At 29.4% G+C, this 15,166-nt stretch overlaps 2 protein-coding genes across 2 annotated transcripts; one reads left to right on the top strand and one right to left on the bottom strand.

The window, feature by feature from the left end:
- Window positions 1–326: 326 nt before the first annotated feature.
- LOC101508658 (probable dolichyl pyrophosphate Man9GlcNAc2 alpha-1,3-glucosyltransferase) lies at window positions 327–7,100 on the bottom strand. The gene is made up of 6 exons (XM_004516619.4): window positions 6,596–7,100; window positions 4,116–4,299; window positions 3,890–3,997; window positions 3,044–3,205; window positions 1,304–1,556; window positions 327–777 (listed from the first exon to the last, which is right to left on the bottom strand). The coding sequence occupies exons 1-6, from the start codon at window positions 6,994–6,996 to the stop codon at window positions 329–331; spliced, it is 1,557 nt and encodes a 518-aa protein (XP_004516676.1). The 5' UTR covers window positions 6,997–7,100; the 3' UTR covers window positions 327–328.
- A 3,637-nt stretch (window positions 7,101–10,737) lies between these two features.
- LOC101508978 (uncharacterized) lies at window positions 10,738–14,582 on the top strand. The gene is made up of 4 exons (XM_004516620.4): window positions 10,738–10,950; window positions 12,616–12,891; window positions 13,496–13,702; window positions 13,994–14,582. Exons 2-4 carry the CDS (start codon window positions 12,652–12,654, stop codon window positions 14,246–14,248), a joined length of 702 nt encoding a protein of 233 aa, XP_004516677.1. The 5' UTR covers window positions 10,738–10,950; window positions 12,616–12,651; the 3' UTR covers window positions 14,249–14,582.
- Window positions 14,583–15,166: the final 584 nt, after the last annotated feature.

The raw sequence follows: 15,166 nt of genomic DNA, 5'->3' as shown, positions 1-15,166 counted from the left end.
TCAAAGAATTTCAATTAAATTTATATTTTATCATACTGCCTGCTCTAAAGGTACATAAGTTAGAGCAAATACCCCAGCTTTCTTGTATTACACATAATTATCAATAATATATATATAGATAGTTGAAAATGTAAATAAATATAGACATGGGAAGTATAGAACAAATACACAAGACTAAAGATTATAAAATCATTACAATATAAGTCAATGCAGGCCAATCTCTTTAATTAAATTTATATAAATCATAGTTAAAATGCATCAAACATGCCACACCTAATCCAACTTTATAACAAAAACAATTCATCTAACTTTAAAAGTGAAACCAATGTCAAATGAGCTTCTTTTCTATTTCTTCTAATTTTTCAGGTTTATTTAACATCCACTGCTTTATATTGTAGCCAAGAGTTACAATCACAAATTGAGAGAAGCAAAGATTCATAATCATTGCTTCAAAAAGAAAAGGATACTTCTTAGGAGGTTGCATGGTTAAATAAACTATGTGAAGAATTAAAGAACAACATAAAATAAGATGCATCGATGTTGAGCCTAAATAATTGCTTAAGAAGTTGTTATCTCTAACTTTTTGTTGACCAGGTGCATTTAGTACCAAGAAAAAGAGTGCGAATAAAGCGAAATATGGAATAATCAAGCCATCGCGAACCATGAGAGGGAACATCGAGAGCATGGCAAATTGCATGAACCAGCGAAAAATAAAGGGCTCTTCCATAGCCAACAGGGTTGCTGGAAGAAGTGGCAGCAAAATGGACTTCTCATGCACTGTAAAGACATAGCAGGAGCAGAGAAATTTGTAATAAGATTTTGGTTTAAATATGTATTTGTTATTTGCAAATATATCTTTTTTTGCTTTTAGTCTATCTAAAAGAAAAGCTGTTTTTCGTCATTGACTTTTCGTCTATTTGTTTTGTTTTAGCCTCTGCAAAAAAAAAATTATATTGAAACGGATCTCTGTAATATATAGAATAATTGATTTTAGTCCTCTCCAACATGAGTGACAAAAAGGGCTAAAATAAATATTACATACATATTACATGGACTAAGGCAGAACAACAAGTACTAATAGCAAAATGAAGTATCCTTGCAAGGACGAAAAACCAAAAGAAAAATATTTTTATGGAGATTAAAAGTAAAAATGGTGTATTTCTAAAGAAATCAAGCACTCAAGAAAATCTAAAACTAGGAAGATGAATCATATTTCTAAAAAATAATGTATATTTAAACCTAAGATTTTTCGTGACAAGATTATCACATTTCTGCAATATGAAAGGAAGAAAATATTACCAACCTTGAAAAGAAAACAAGTAAAATGACAAAGAACTGTTGAGCAGGCCATAAAGGAACCCTTGATTACTTGGAGACTTTATTTGTTGAACCATTGAAGGAAAACATGATATAATTGTTGCAGAGAAACTGAGAAGTTTTAGTGGCCCTGTTGCAAACAATCTCTTCCACTTGATGAGAATTGAAGTGGCACACCAAAAATTGGCCACATAATCTTCAAATATTCCCCTTTCAAAGGGAGCAAGACGAGAGAGGACCTGTTACAAGTTCCATATGCAAAAAAAACAAGGGTAAATATCAAAATGGCAAAAAAGAAGGCATTATCAATTAACAGCTACGAAGCACTGATACTTCGGATTATAGGTGTGTCTTCTGGTGTCTGACACAGACACATATGGTTACATTCAATCACTTCTATTCGTCTAAATATCAATGTGTACTTGTCATTGTCAGTGCTTCAAAAATGAACAACTTGGGTTGAACGAACTTATATTACTTTTATATCTATGTCTATATCCCTCTGCTATGCTTAGTGTGTGTTTCAAAAACACCAAATTTACGGTGGAAAATTACGATGAGTCAGAAGCTACACATTAGATCTTCTAAAAATTACGGTGGAAGAGTTCTAAACTCAAGGTGGTGGTTGTCCACCCTAAACCAAACACGTGATTAGACCTATTGCTTTCATCTCAAACAACTGTTCTCAAGATTCGTAAATTTAGTAGCAAACTTTTAATTTGAAAAAAAATATTATCATCTATTAATAATAATATCAAACTAAACTATGATTAATTTTTTATTTTTTTTAAGAAAATATTTAATTAGACAGTAGCCTACATAGGCAGAACTTCTACAAATTATTCAACATGAGAGTTCTACCTTTGGAAGAAAGGTAACTCAAAAACAAATTAACAAGTATACCTCACATTAGAAATAATATCGAAATTCTTTGGCTAATATGAATACTTTGTTGAAATGAAATCAAAATTTTTATTATATAGTGAGTGGGAGGATCAGTAATCCTACTAAAAACACTGAAAAAGGATATAAAATAAAAACTCAAAGAAGCTCTAAAAGAGCTACAAATAACTAAGAAAGAAAGCACTTAAAAAAGCATAGCCATGAACCCACAATGAAGCAAAAAAGGTAAGTTCCATAGCTGTTTGATGTTTCTATGAAACTTAAACTTTTCCCCATCAATATAAGTTCCGTAGACACATCAAAAAACTAAAGATGATGTGATCAAATTCAAGGTCTTGAATCCCATCATTGATAATCATTAATGAATATTGCAAAAGATGAAGATATGTGTATGTGAAAAGATGTGCATATGCAAGAATGTTTCAACCGTCTATTTAAAATACTAATATATTTCTTTCAAAAGCATTTTTATTTGATGTATATATTAGTACCATAGGTGTGTCTAAGAAGTGTCTAAAGTGTGTCGAAGTAAAGAAGAAGAAAAAAATTAGGGATACATGTCTTTGTTTGACACGAGTCGTACGGGTGGTGGACCCCAATGTATGTCGAACACAGAGACATGCATTATAGATATGTTTCAGGCTCTTAAGTTACTCATCCAACGACTTGTGTCCAACTCCAACAGTTTAACAAGACAAACTGCAGTACTCATTTTTTGGAAGGATGATGGAAAAAGTAATATTCACGACTTCTATGTAAGAATAATACACCAGAACCTAAGAACATATATGCACTTCTAATGGCCAAAATATAACATTGTTACCTCTAAGGCGGAATTCGTTGAATACAGATAAGGCCACCACACTGCTACAAAGGTTCCTAAGACCACCAATCCTAGTTTTGACACCTCAAGGAGTGGATGTTGACGTCTCAAGCATTTTCCAAGTAGATGGCTGAAAAAAGCAGGCGCAAAATATGCACTCATCTGGAAAAGAACACATAAAACAGTTATCATACCTTGAAGGAAAGTAAAGGGGAAAAATGAGAGGATGTGTCATTTAAACTTCGGATACAGTTCATGACATCCTTAGCTTATCAACTGACACCAGCTACCGAATACAGCATTTTTTCCTGGCAACTATGTGGCTCTATCAGTTAAAGATCACATTTGCATAAACAACCAAAAAATTTACTGTCATTTACTTGTTGCAATACATGTAAGACAATAGCAAAGTCAATAACAAATGCCGCGAAGTCATCAAATTGATCTGGTGAAGTGTCTAAAACTTTTATTTGATTTCAAACAAGTGTATATGCTCAGAATTATATTATCATACATTTTGGGACACAACATAGCCCTTCGCATTACGTGGGGTCAGTTATACAAATCAATCAATGTCATAAAGTCTTTCCCATAGATCAAATTCAGGTACTAATCGAATTATTCGATCTTTACTTAATTGAATTAACCACGTATGCCTAACCACTTGATTAAATTCTAATTTTCACTAACGATTGTTTCGTCGAAGATTAAACTTAACTACACATAACAAAAAAATTGAATAATATTCCATCTCCAGTACATATATGATTACATATACAATGTATAATGGCTTGAAGAATTAAAATAAATGAACAATAGACAAATACAACGATGGCGGAGATTAACCTGTTTATGATTTAGAGCTAGACAATACAGAACAGAGCCAACGAGATCTTTCCCTGAGAGGATAGCAGCAACAGCTGCAACAGTAAAGCCCAAGCTGATACAGTTGAACTGAAATACAACAAAATGCAACATTGAAAATCAAGGTGCTACCAAACGTAAAACTGAAAAAAAAAAGTAAAGAGACAAGAATTAAACAACATATGACATGAACTTTCTTAGGAATTACCTGAAAGTGACCGTGATCGATTAAGATCAAACACGGGTTTAGCAAAAGCATTGTAGTGTGCCACGCCAAATCACTTTTACGGCTCGGTGAAGGTTGTTTATAATGAACAATAAGGAAGTACAAAACAGCCGGAAAGAATATCAGGACATCGGATGATATCACTGTCCACCTCATCAGTTGTTTTCTGCAGAAGTAGGTCATATTTTTAAAAAAATAATAACAAAAATAGCAGTAACATCAGTAACTACTTAGTAACAAAATCAAAAGTGAAGAAATTGTAGCAATATATAGGATCCTAAATGGATATAAACTATCATTTTGACCTCTAAAAGTGTAACATACGCATAATTTACTCATTGCTTCAAAGATGAATAAATGATTGAAACACACTATTTAACGCACAATTTTACCACTTTGTATCAATAATTTATTTTCTAAAAAGTTATTGTCTTGTAGCATTCTATTCAAAGGGAGTGCTCACTTTTAAACAATAAATAAAAAATAAAGAACATGTTAAAAAAGATGATGCTAATTGGTATAATTTAATTTTCAGTACAATAAGTCTTAAGATACTCAGTAGTTTCACATTACTCCTTCTGCTTCCTCTTGCAGGGACTAACATGAACAACATCAAAAACATTAACAAAACAGCTTTTTTTTTACTAGTTGAATAGAGAAACTAACATGAACCAGTTTGAATAACTCAAAAACTAAACAGCCCAAGTCAGAAAATAATCATACTTTTTAACATTTAATTTTCAAAGAAAATAACTATACTATTTAAAGTTCCTTCAAACAGTTGAAAACAATAATAAAGAAGAAGACGCATAAATCAGTGAAAATTTAGCTCTAAAGTGAGTCGGGCTGTAGAGGGTAAAATTAGACATCTTAATCGATGAGAAAATTAATATCAAATGTGAATCAACTTATCAACAGCTCAAATTACTTACTACATCATCTTTAGTGATTTGTTCACTTAGAAGAGTTAAATTCATTGATTGCACTGAAAAATGAGCACCCAACTGACCCTATTGATTAATTTCATAGAAATGCTGGTAGGATTCTCATTAAAGACAACAACAACAAAAGATAAAAAACTATTATTTGTCTTAACCATTCGGTTTCAAGGGAAAGGGGTCTGGTAATAATGGAGAAAGTAAGTAAAGTTTGATTAAAGATTATTCCAGCGAGAGATCAAACTCGGGTAATATTTGAATGATTTGATCTTAACTAAATTGGATTAACCACTTTGTTAAATTCTAATTCTCACTAAAGATTGTTTCAAACAGAGCTCAACTCAGGTACTAACTCAATGATTTAATCTTAACTGAATCAATCAATCACTTATGTCAAACCACTTGATTAAATTCTAATTCTCACTGACGATTGTTCCAGTCTAAGAATAAACTCAACTACTATACGAATTATTAGATCTTAACTAAAGCAAATTAACCACTTTTAACCACTTGATAAAATTCTAATTCTCAATAAGGGTTGTTTCAGTCATCTATCAAACTTGGTACTACACAAATACTTCAATCTTAACTAAAACGTATTAGTCACGTACACCTAACCACCTGATCAAGTTCTAATTCTCATTAAGAATTGTTTCAACCAAAGATTAAACTCGGAAACTAATGCCGATGATTCCATCTTAACTAAATTGACTTAACCACTTACTTCTAACCACTTGGTCAAATTATGATTCTCACTAAAGATTATTTCAGTCAAAGTTCAGACCCATGTACTAACTGAACAATTCGACCTTACACAAGCAACAACAACCAAGCTTTATCTCACTGAATAGAATCGGCTACATGGATCAAACAATACCATAATATTCTATCATATAGCACATTTCTTTCCAACTCATTAATCTATAGGTCTTTCCTAATAGTTTTTCGAGGTCTTCCTCTGCCTTTAGCAATTTGACTACCCTTCGTTTGATCTACACTACTAACTACAGAATCTGCAAGTCTCATCTCCACATGTCCAAACCACTCAAACTGACTTTCTCAACTACGACCTTAAGCAAAATAAATTAACCACTTCTAATCACATGATTAAATTCAAATTCCCAATAAGGATTGTTTCAGTCAGGTATCAAACTCAAGTACTACACAAATACTTCAATCTTAACTAAAACGTATTAACCACTTATGCCTAACCAGCAAATTAAATTCTTAAATCTCACTGAGAATTGTTTCAACCAGAGATCAAACTCGGGTACTATACTTATTCGGGTTTTATAAGAAAACTTAATTGAGTTAACAACTTACTTCTAACCACTTGTTTAATTGTAATTCTCACTAAGGATTATTTCAATCAGAGTTCAAATTCAGGTACTAACCAAACGAATCAACTTTAACCAAAGTAAATTAACCCCTTACACCTTACCACTTGATTAAATTATAATTCTCACTAAATCTAATAAACAATAAATTAATCAAAAAAGGGGTTAAATAGAAAAGCTTGCTTACCCAAGATAGGATTCATGACCTCTAGAATCAAAAAGAGAAACACAATGAGGACAAAAGAATCTGAGAAAAATTCCATGAAGAAAACTCTGGTAAGCAGTAAGAGGAGGATAATCAAGACCCCAATAACTCAAATCATTATCCGTTCCATTTCTATACCATTCACGAATTGGAACATTTATTGTTATCTCCATCCAATGTCTTTGTGCTTCGAAATCTCCGAATTTTGGTGGGTTTCCGGATCCTGAATAAGGGTACAATGAAACCATGAAACGGATCAGTAATGCAAATAATGTGATTGTTGTGAATGTTGTTGTTGTTGTTCCTTTTTGAATTAACCAAAACCAAGTGTTGTCGTTTACATCTTCGTAGGTTGTTGTGTTTTTCTTTGTGTTTTTCCCCATTTTTGTGAAGAGATTGTGACAGTGAGAAGGTGGAAGAAGAAAATTAAGTATTAAGGAAAAACTTTGTGACCAGTGGTGTGTTTGGTTTATGAAAGAAATAGAGCGGAAAGAAGATAAAAGAAAAATAACAGGTATATGAAGAAGAAAAAAAAAGATAATAACATGATTCATTGGTTTTTATTTTTTTAATTAATATTAATACTTACGGCTTTAAAAATAATAATTATTAAAGTCAAATATTTTTTTTTATGATATAGTGGTTATTTTTTTGACTTAAAAATGAGATTGACCGAAATTGTAAACAAACTTATGTTTAATTGTTTAAATTAATATATTATTATTTATTTGCATATGTTTTTTAAATCTTGATCGAGTATATGGGACGTGTTCGCGTGAATTTTGTCTAGTACTAGAATCATAGGTCATAGAATTTGGTTATAACGTATAGTTATGATTGATTAATGATGTAAAAACTTTTTCTATGATATGATATATTAATTAAATCAATTTTATGAGATTAATTTGGATGTATTATTACTTTTAAACATTTTAGACTATTAATTCATCATAATCTATCTATTGTATATTTCTAAAATATACATGATTAAAGTAAAATATTTGTAATAATTCAGCAATTATATTTCATTGTAAAAACAATTTATGTTTTTTTATTTTAACCAATCAAATCTTTAAAGAATGAGATATATTAATTTGAAATTTAACAAAAAATTATTTTAATTAAAATTCAATCTCAATTCCTCTTGAATAACCCGCCATCAATTAAAATTAATTAATCATTTGAGTACTATTATTTAATTGGTTAAAAAACTTTATAGTGATAAGTAAATATATGTCTGACATATATCAATTTGAATTTTTTTATTTGATACAACGAAACAACCATTTGAGTTTTTAACACCGAATGTTTTTATTGGTAGTTAGTTTGATTATACCACCAATTTTAAAATATTATTTTAAAAACACCACCTCACACAATTACCAATCAAAGACAATTGTAGATTTAGTTTAGATACAATAGTAAGTGAAAATTTCTTTTACAATCTCAATCAATTATAAATAATTGTTAGATAATTAAAAAGTATTGAATTTTTATTATAGTTATTTATGTTATCACGTAAGCGCATAGTTGCAATTTGCTTATAATCTTGTAGAGTAAAACTAAGGTCCATTTGTTATAATATAACAATTTTCAGTTTTAGTTCTTGTAAAATATAATAGTTTTCAGTTTTAGTCTCTATAAAATTTTTTATTTAGATTTCATCTCTACAATTTCAGAAAACTTTATTTTTTGTTCTTAACATCAAGTTGACGTTACAAAAATATGAATTGACAAAAAAAAAATTATCTATGTAAATATAACAATAATCAGTTTTAGCCCCTATAAAATTTTTTGTTTGGACTTCATAGTATTCATCACCATCAATCACAAATTCAGAAAGTGAGTTTCATCATATTCATCAAGCCAACAATCTATATTTTCCTTCACCCAACTCAATCTATTTCCCTTCATTATTCATATCTCACATAACCCAATTTTTTTTTAACAACAACTCTACCTCTAACTTCATTTTTGAAAAGTAACTATTTAAAGAATTAACAAAAAATCATTTATAAAATCATTTTTTACAAATAATATTTTATAAAAAAATGAATTTTTAACTCTTAGTAATTATTGTCACTAATTTTCATATTCTTATATATTTTACCAAAAAAAAAAAATTAATATTCAATAATTTAGAGATTTTTAAGAGAAACATAAAAGATTTATGCTTGTTTGGTATAGTGAAAAGAGTTAAATGACTGTGTATTAAAAGTATAACCTACTTTTACCAAGACAATTAACAAAAGTAATTAATTTTGTCATTTTACCATATAATTATATCGATCATCCTAAAATAATTACATAAATGTAAGACCGTAGATGGTCACATCAATTAAACTTCTACTTAAAAAATACTATTTTAGAATGAAATATATACAAAAAGAGTATATGAAAAATTGAATTATATGATATTAAGTTTTAACTAAATACTTCAACTTTTATGATATCATTTTTGTTTATATTTCATTTTGGAGAGAGTAATAAATTTAATTCATATACATTGTCAGCAATAAGAGTTTTTAGATTGTCGGTCAATCACTCTTGTTAGATCATTTATCTATGTCATGTTTATAAATAGTTCTGATTAACTCAGGGTCACATAATTTTTTTTATATTTATCGTGCATGATAATTAAACTTAAAAATAATTAATGTTAATAACAACATATTAATTTTGATACACCGTATAAAAATATTTACTGTATCAACCAATCACAAACTTCCATTTATATATATGATTATTTTTTACGAAATCATTTATATGGCTTTTAAAGTTGAAATAATTAAAGTTAAATATTTTTTATGATCTTACACTTATAATAGTGTAAAATATATTTATATTTACATTGTCAATGCATATCAATTAAATCCTAATAATGACATCATATGAATTATGTGTATTTTTAAAATGGTAAAATACTTATCTGATATTAGTATTTTATGTACTCAAATTTTATTCATTATTTTATTACAAATAAAATTGATTATTTTATTATGGGTGAAGATCCGTTAAGAGTAATAATAAATTTGTGATGATTTCCTTTGTTTAATAACTTAATATAAACAATGTATTTGACTAATCCAATCGCCGATTATTAACCTAATATATTAATAATTAAGTTTACTAAATTTTATATACATTTGAAATTTATAGGTATCTAATATAACCATAAATATTTCCTTATATTTATTAAAAGTTTATTATACATTATTTGATAAAATTTTATAATATAATAAACAAAATAGATTTTTTTTGTAAGTAATCTACTCCTAAGTTTATATGCATAGTTTATAATGAGATATTAAATGGAAACAAATCGAAAAGTGGCAACCTAGATCATCTATTTGAATGTGTTCATCATCATCCATAGGTCCCAGCGGTCCAATTTCAGCATAGCTACCTGAATGTACATTTGGGGATGCTTAATGATATCGGAGCAACTCATAGATAGCATGGCCAAATATTGGAACAGAAGGATTAGGAGAGGTGGGTGAATAATAGTATCTAGGTTTCTAATAATATGTAAATGATTTAAAAGTTATTTAAGATAAAAAAAATATAGTATAATAATTTTATTCAGATATTAGTATTTAATTTTAAATGAATTAAAATCATTCAAATTAATAAAGATTGAATTTATTCAGTCAGAAAAAAAAAAAAAATAATAATAATTAATTTCAATTTCTTTTTCGAATCTATTCATTAGTTTGATTTTTAATGTTTTGACGAAACTCAAAATACATATAATTAAAATTTAAGTTAAAATAAATAATGTATTTTTTAATATTAAAAGTTTACAATTTTGTTCTATCTCATATTTTTAAATTATAAAAATAACGATTTTACATATTTTAAATAATGTGAGATACAATTTAATAATATAGAATCATCTAAATAAAATATTTATTTATATATAATTAATCAAATTACAAATATAATTTTTTTTTGAAATTGTAAATTAAATTTTTACAGTATTTAATTTAATTTTATAGATGCTAATTGTTTTATATTTTCATATAAATCCTTATTTAAAGCAAGTCATGTTTTATTTAAAAAAATTAAACTTTTAAAATAAAAAATCAATTTCATATAAATAAGGGAAAATAATTAATATGCGATGAATATTTTTGATATATACATAATAAGTTTCGTAGCATAGGTGACAACGGTTACCCAATTGCTTCCCTCCGCTACGCAACACATCGGTTACCGCCTTATCGGAACCACTCATTGTCGGCGGTGTGGCAGTTTCATTTCTCTTATCTTCTTCTTCTTCACCTTCTCTTTATTTTCATCATTCCATTTTCAATCCCAATCACGCTTTCCAATTCGTAAGTACTTATGCTTTACCTTCTTAATTCTGAGATTATTATTTGTTTCAATTCTTATTTCATTTTATGTATGTAATGTATAGTTTTTTTTTTTAGGTTATGAGTTTGCTTTGGGTTTCTTGTTTATGTCACCATTTCTCTGCCCTAATTTGTTTGTTATAGGATAGGAGAGTGATACTTGGGATTGAAATTTCACAATTTTGTGTGCTTGTGTTGTGATTGAATTGAATGAAATTAAATTATATTAGCTACTTCTAAATTCTTTAAATTCTATTTAAATTTCCTTGCTTCTTCTTTTTCCAGCAACACGTCTCTCTTTCTCTTTCGGTAGTTAACCCTAAGACTATGTTTGGAGTTTATGAGGGGAGGGGAGGATTTTGAGAAAAAGGTATGAGGAAATGGAAAGAGGGAATGGCTTTTGGCTTAAATACCTTTTTGATCTCTTAACTTATTTTCAAAGTTCAGTTTGATCCATCACTCTAAAATCAGTCAATATGACACTAACATTGATTAAGAAGGAAATGGAAACATTTTTTAGTCTTCCCCTCCCTCCAAATATACTGTAAAACTAACATTTCAGTTCAGTCCTACTCTCTACTCTTAATTGTTGTTGCACAGTTTGGGTCAGATTCTGAGCACCCGTATCGTTCTCCTTCTACTAGTCTGTAGACTGATAGAACCTAAGAAGAGAAAAGCCCAAATGAAAGAAAAGAGTGCTGGGTTGGCAAGTTAATTAGTGTTAGGAGAATATATATATATATAAAGGGGGTAGTGTCATGGGGAGGATATCATCTTAGTTGTCATTCTGTTTTACAGTTTTATATTGGGGCAGAGGGTATTTATTCTCTGAAGGAGCTTTGCTTTGGGGATTATAGGAGGAAACTCTTGTAATCTTTTTCTTAGTTTTCAATCATAAATTCCAGATTACTATATCTTACAATTTTGGGTTCCTAACATAGACACTACACACAGTTTGGTTTCTTAAAACTTTGAAGATTGAGAGTATACTCACTATACACAGTCACACTGACAGAGAGATCCAATCACCACGTTTTTAATTCTATTAGATGAACAAAAAAAAAATAGCATACAGAGACAAAGAGCAGCGTGTTTTTTATTTTTCCCAAGTCAATGTATTTATATTTATATTTATATAGCACAGATTGTTCCTAATGACTGAGGTTGGTGGTGGGTTAGGTTCAAGTGTGAATTATTGAATATTGATGTTTTTGTGGTGTTCTATTTCTATATATAAATGTCATGTATATGATTTTATTAGTTTTATTTTTAATAGTAGGTTGACTCTTACGATCTACGATTCGATATGACCTAGGATCTCAATTTTGACAACCTTGAATATGTCCATTTTACATAATGAAGTTTGAAACTGGTTCTAAAACTTGTAACTAAAGCCAAATCGGTTTCGAGGCGGAAATCAGGACCAATTTTGAAATCCCATCCATACAATAGCCATAGGTTTCAATACGGATATTGTTGTGGTTAATTCTGTGATACATCTTATATTTTAATTGACCAGCTCAGTTACTTCGATTGATACACGAGATCGTAATTCGAGATAGATTTATTTTACAATGTTCCCACCACTTTCAATTTATATTTCAGCTTAAATTATGTTGAATTAAAGCATGCTTTGATGATGTGCAGGAGTGAAGTTTGTCGTGCTCGGTTTATTCAATAAAGATGAACACCATCCAAGTTGTTGCAAGCAATCCTAGGATTTATGAGAGAAGAAAATATCAGCCACGGCATTTTCTTTCTACACCACTTGGATTGTCAATGAATGCCAACCCTCTCTCTAGGACCTTTCTGATCCCAATTGCAAAACCTTCATCTGGCTTACAATGTGTGTCTGTTTTAAAATCTCGAAAACCTCTCCATGTTTGTTTAGCTGGTGGAAAAGGAATGATGGACAATAGTGAGGTATAATACACTTCTTTTTAAGTTATACTATGCATTTTACCTTTTCTCAGTTCTTATATCATAGATGCTTAATTTTCCATTAGATATGTTACGATTTCTTCCTTTAAGCTATTGGTTGGCTTTTAGACAAATTTGTGCTGCTTTGTGTAGAATAGCTTAGGGTGTGTTTAGATTGGTGGTATAGAGTGAAATAGAAAGTGGAGTAATCTAGTTAAATTTTTAAAAATGAATGTTATTTTATGTAAATCTATTCCACTCTATACCACAAATCCAAACATGTCCTTTGATGTTGTTAAATACTCACTCTATCCCTTTTTATAAGTACTGATTTTGTTCACATATATTAAGAAAAGTAGATAGTGAATTTAATGTGTCTATTTTATGTGTAGATGTTCCTAAAATAACATTTGTATTTGAATGTGTCTAACTGACTCTTCATCTTCTAAGATAAATTGGTAGTCTTAGTAAGATGTTTGAAACAAAATAATAAATACATCTAGTAATTTGAAAGTGAGTTTATATACAAGGACAATTTTTTCTTCACAAAAATGTGATTATAATAGTGACGGTTTTTTTTCTTCGTTTTATGAACATTGATAATTAGGATTCCCAACGGAAATCTCTTGAAGAAGCGATGAAAAATTTACAAGAAAAAATTCAAAAAGGAGAATACAATGGGGGAAGTGGGTCCAACCCACCAGGTGGGCAAGGCGGTGGCGGGGGCTCTGGTGGATCACAGGACGGAGGTTTTTCTGGAATGTCAGATGAGACCCTTCAAATAATTTTCGCAACAATTGGCTTCATATTTGTGGTAAATTCTCTCACTATAAATAATTAAAAGGTTGATGATGTTATATGGAGGAGTGCTTGGAACACTCGTAACATTCACTCACATTGAATAAAATCTATGTGGGTCCCACCATTTTATGTGAGATACATTTTCAAAATGTGAGATACATTTTCAAAATGTGAGATCTTCGTTGATTTCACCAAATGAGAGAGTGAATATTAGAGAAGTGTTGAAAAAAGAGTGTTTCTAGCACTCCTCGTGTTGTATGTGCCATGTCTCATATAATAACATTGTATTCTACATCTTTTGCAGTATATTTACGTCATCAATGGCGTCGAACTTACAAAACTAGCTAGGGATTTCATCACTTATCTGCTTGGTGGAACTCAGAGTGTTCGATTGAAGCGAGCCTCATACAAATGGGTGCGATTATACAAGAAGATTACTGGACAAAACGAAGTTGACGAGAACGGGTTGGAAAATGCTCCAATACGATGGAATGTTGCCGATTTCTACCGAGACGTCCTTAGGAATTTCATCAAACCAAATTCAAATTCAAATGAATAAAAATTAGGAGCAGCTCTTGATGTCACACATTGTTGAACCTGATGAATACCAGTGCATTTGTGGATTTGCTTATATTTTTTGGAAAAAGTTACTTTCTTTTGATCAAATTTTATTTTGATATGATTACAAAAATTTCTTTTGACATGATTGCAATTTCTTTTAATACAGTTATATCTAGTACACATTTAGCCTGAAAGTTAGAAGCCTTTCATGTAATTAGTGGTAATTACACTGATTATTCTTGAGGTCAGTGTTAATTACACTAAAATATTTGTTATTTGAGAAATTAGCTTGACGTTATTCCAAGTATCATAATGTATTCTTCAAGAAATTACATGTCTTTGCAATTTTATGTATGGATACAAATAAGAGACGAATATGAGGATCCATTCACTGCTATTTTTCATTATTTATGAGATTTCTTTTTCCACCTCAATGCTCTCTAGATTGGCTTATTCAAATGTGTAATTTGAAAGAAAAAAATTGAAAAAAATAAAAAAACTTTGATTGGTTAATTGTTGATGAATTTTGAAGGTTTTTGATAATACAGGGGTTATCTTATTTATTTAACTCATGATTTGGATTCCATGATCAAAAGGCAAACAAACCAAACTAGATAAGCTTTTTCAAAATTGTATGCTAAGTTAAGTTCTGCGGTGAATAAATGACAACTGTATGTTTTATATAAAAACAAAAGGAACATTACAATTTTTAAAATAGTATCATTTCATTTTGTGAAAAAGTATCTCGAGATTACAAAAATTGCTACATGAGACACTCAAGAATTTGTCATTCTTATAATTGTACAAAATAAAATAATACTGTTTTACATAGTCATCTAATCATATATTACATGTAAATTTTAAATTATTTTTTACAAGACATATATACAAATATCTATGCAACAATATATAATAG

Source organism: Cicer arietinum, chromosome 2, assembly GCF_000331145.2.
Source record: "Cicer arietinum cultivar CDC Frontier isolate Library 1 chromosome 2, Cicar.CDCFrontier_v2.0, whole genome shotgun sequence".
NCBI lineage: Eukaryota > Viridiplantae > Streptophyta > Magnoliopsida > Fabales > Fabaceae > Cicer > Cicer arietinum.
Note: the sequence above shows the minus strand (reverse complement) of the source record. Positions and strands in the feature narration are given on the sequence as shown.

Excerpts from the sequence above, each read along its gene's own strand:
- LOC101508658 (XM_004516619.4), bottom strand. The coding sequence starts at position 6,996 with ATGGGGAAAAACACAAAGAAAAACACAACAACCTACGAAGATGTAAAC. Across the intron at positions 4,300-6,595 it reads GGTCATGAATCCTATCTTGG|AAAACAACTGATGAGGTGGA; the intron begins GTAAGCAAGCTT and ends CTACTTCTGCAG. Across the intron at positions 778-1,303 it reads TTACTTGTTTTCTTTTCAAG|TGCATGAGAAGTCCATTTTG; the intron begins GTTGGTAATATT and ends ATGTCTTTACAG.
- LOC101508978 (XM_004516620.4), top strand. The coding sequence starts at position 12,652 with ATGAACACCATCCAAGTTGTTGCAAGCAATCCTAGGATTTATGAGAGA. Across the intron at positions 12,892-13,495 it reads GAATGATGGACAATAGTGAG|GATTCCCAACGGAAATCTCT; the intron begins GTATAATACACT and ends ATTGATAATTAG. Across the intron at positions 13,703-13,993 it reads CAATTGGCTTCATATTTGTG|TATATTTACGTCATCAATGG; the intron begins GTAAATTCTCTC and ends CATCTTTTGCAG.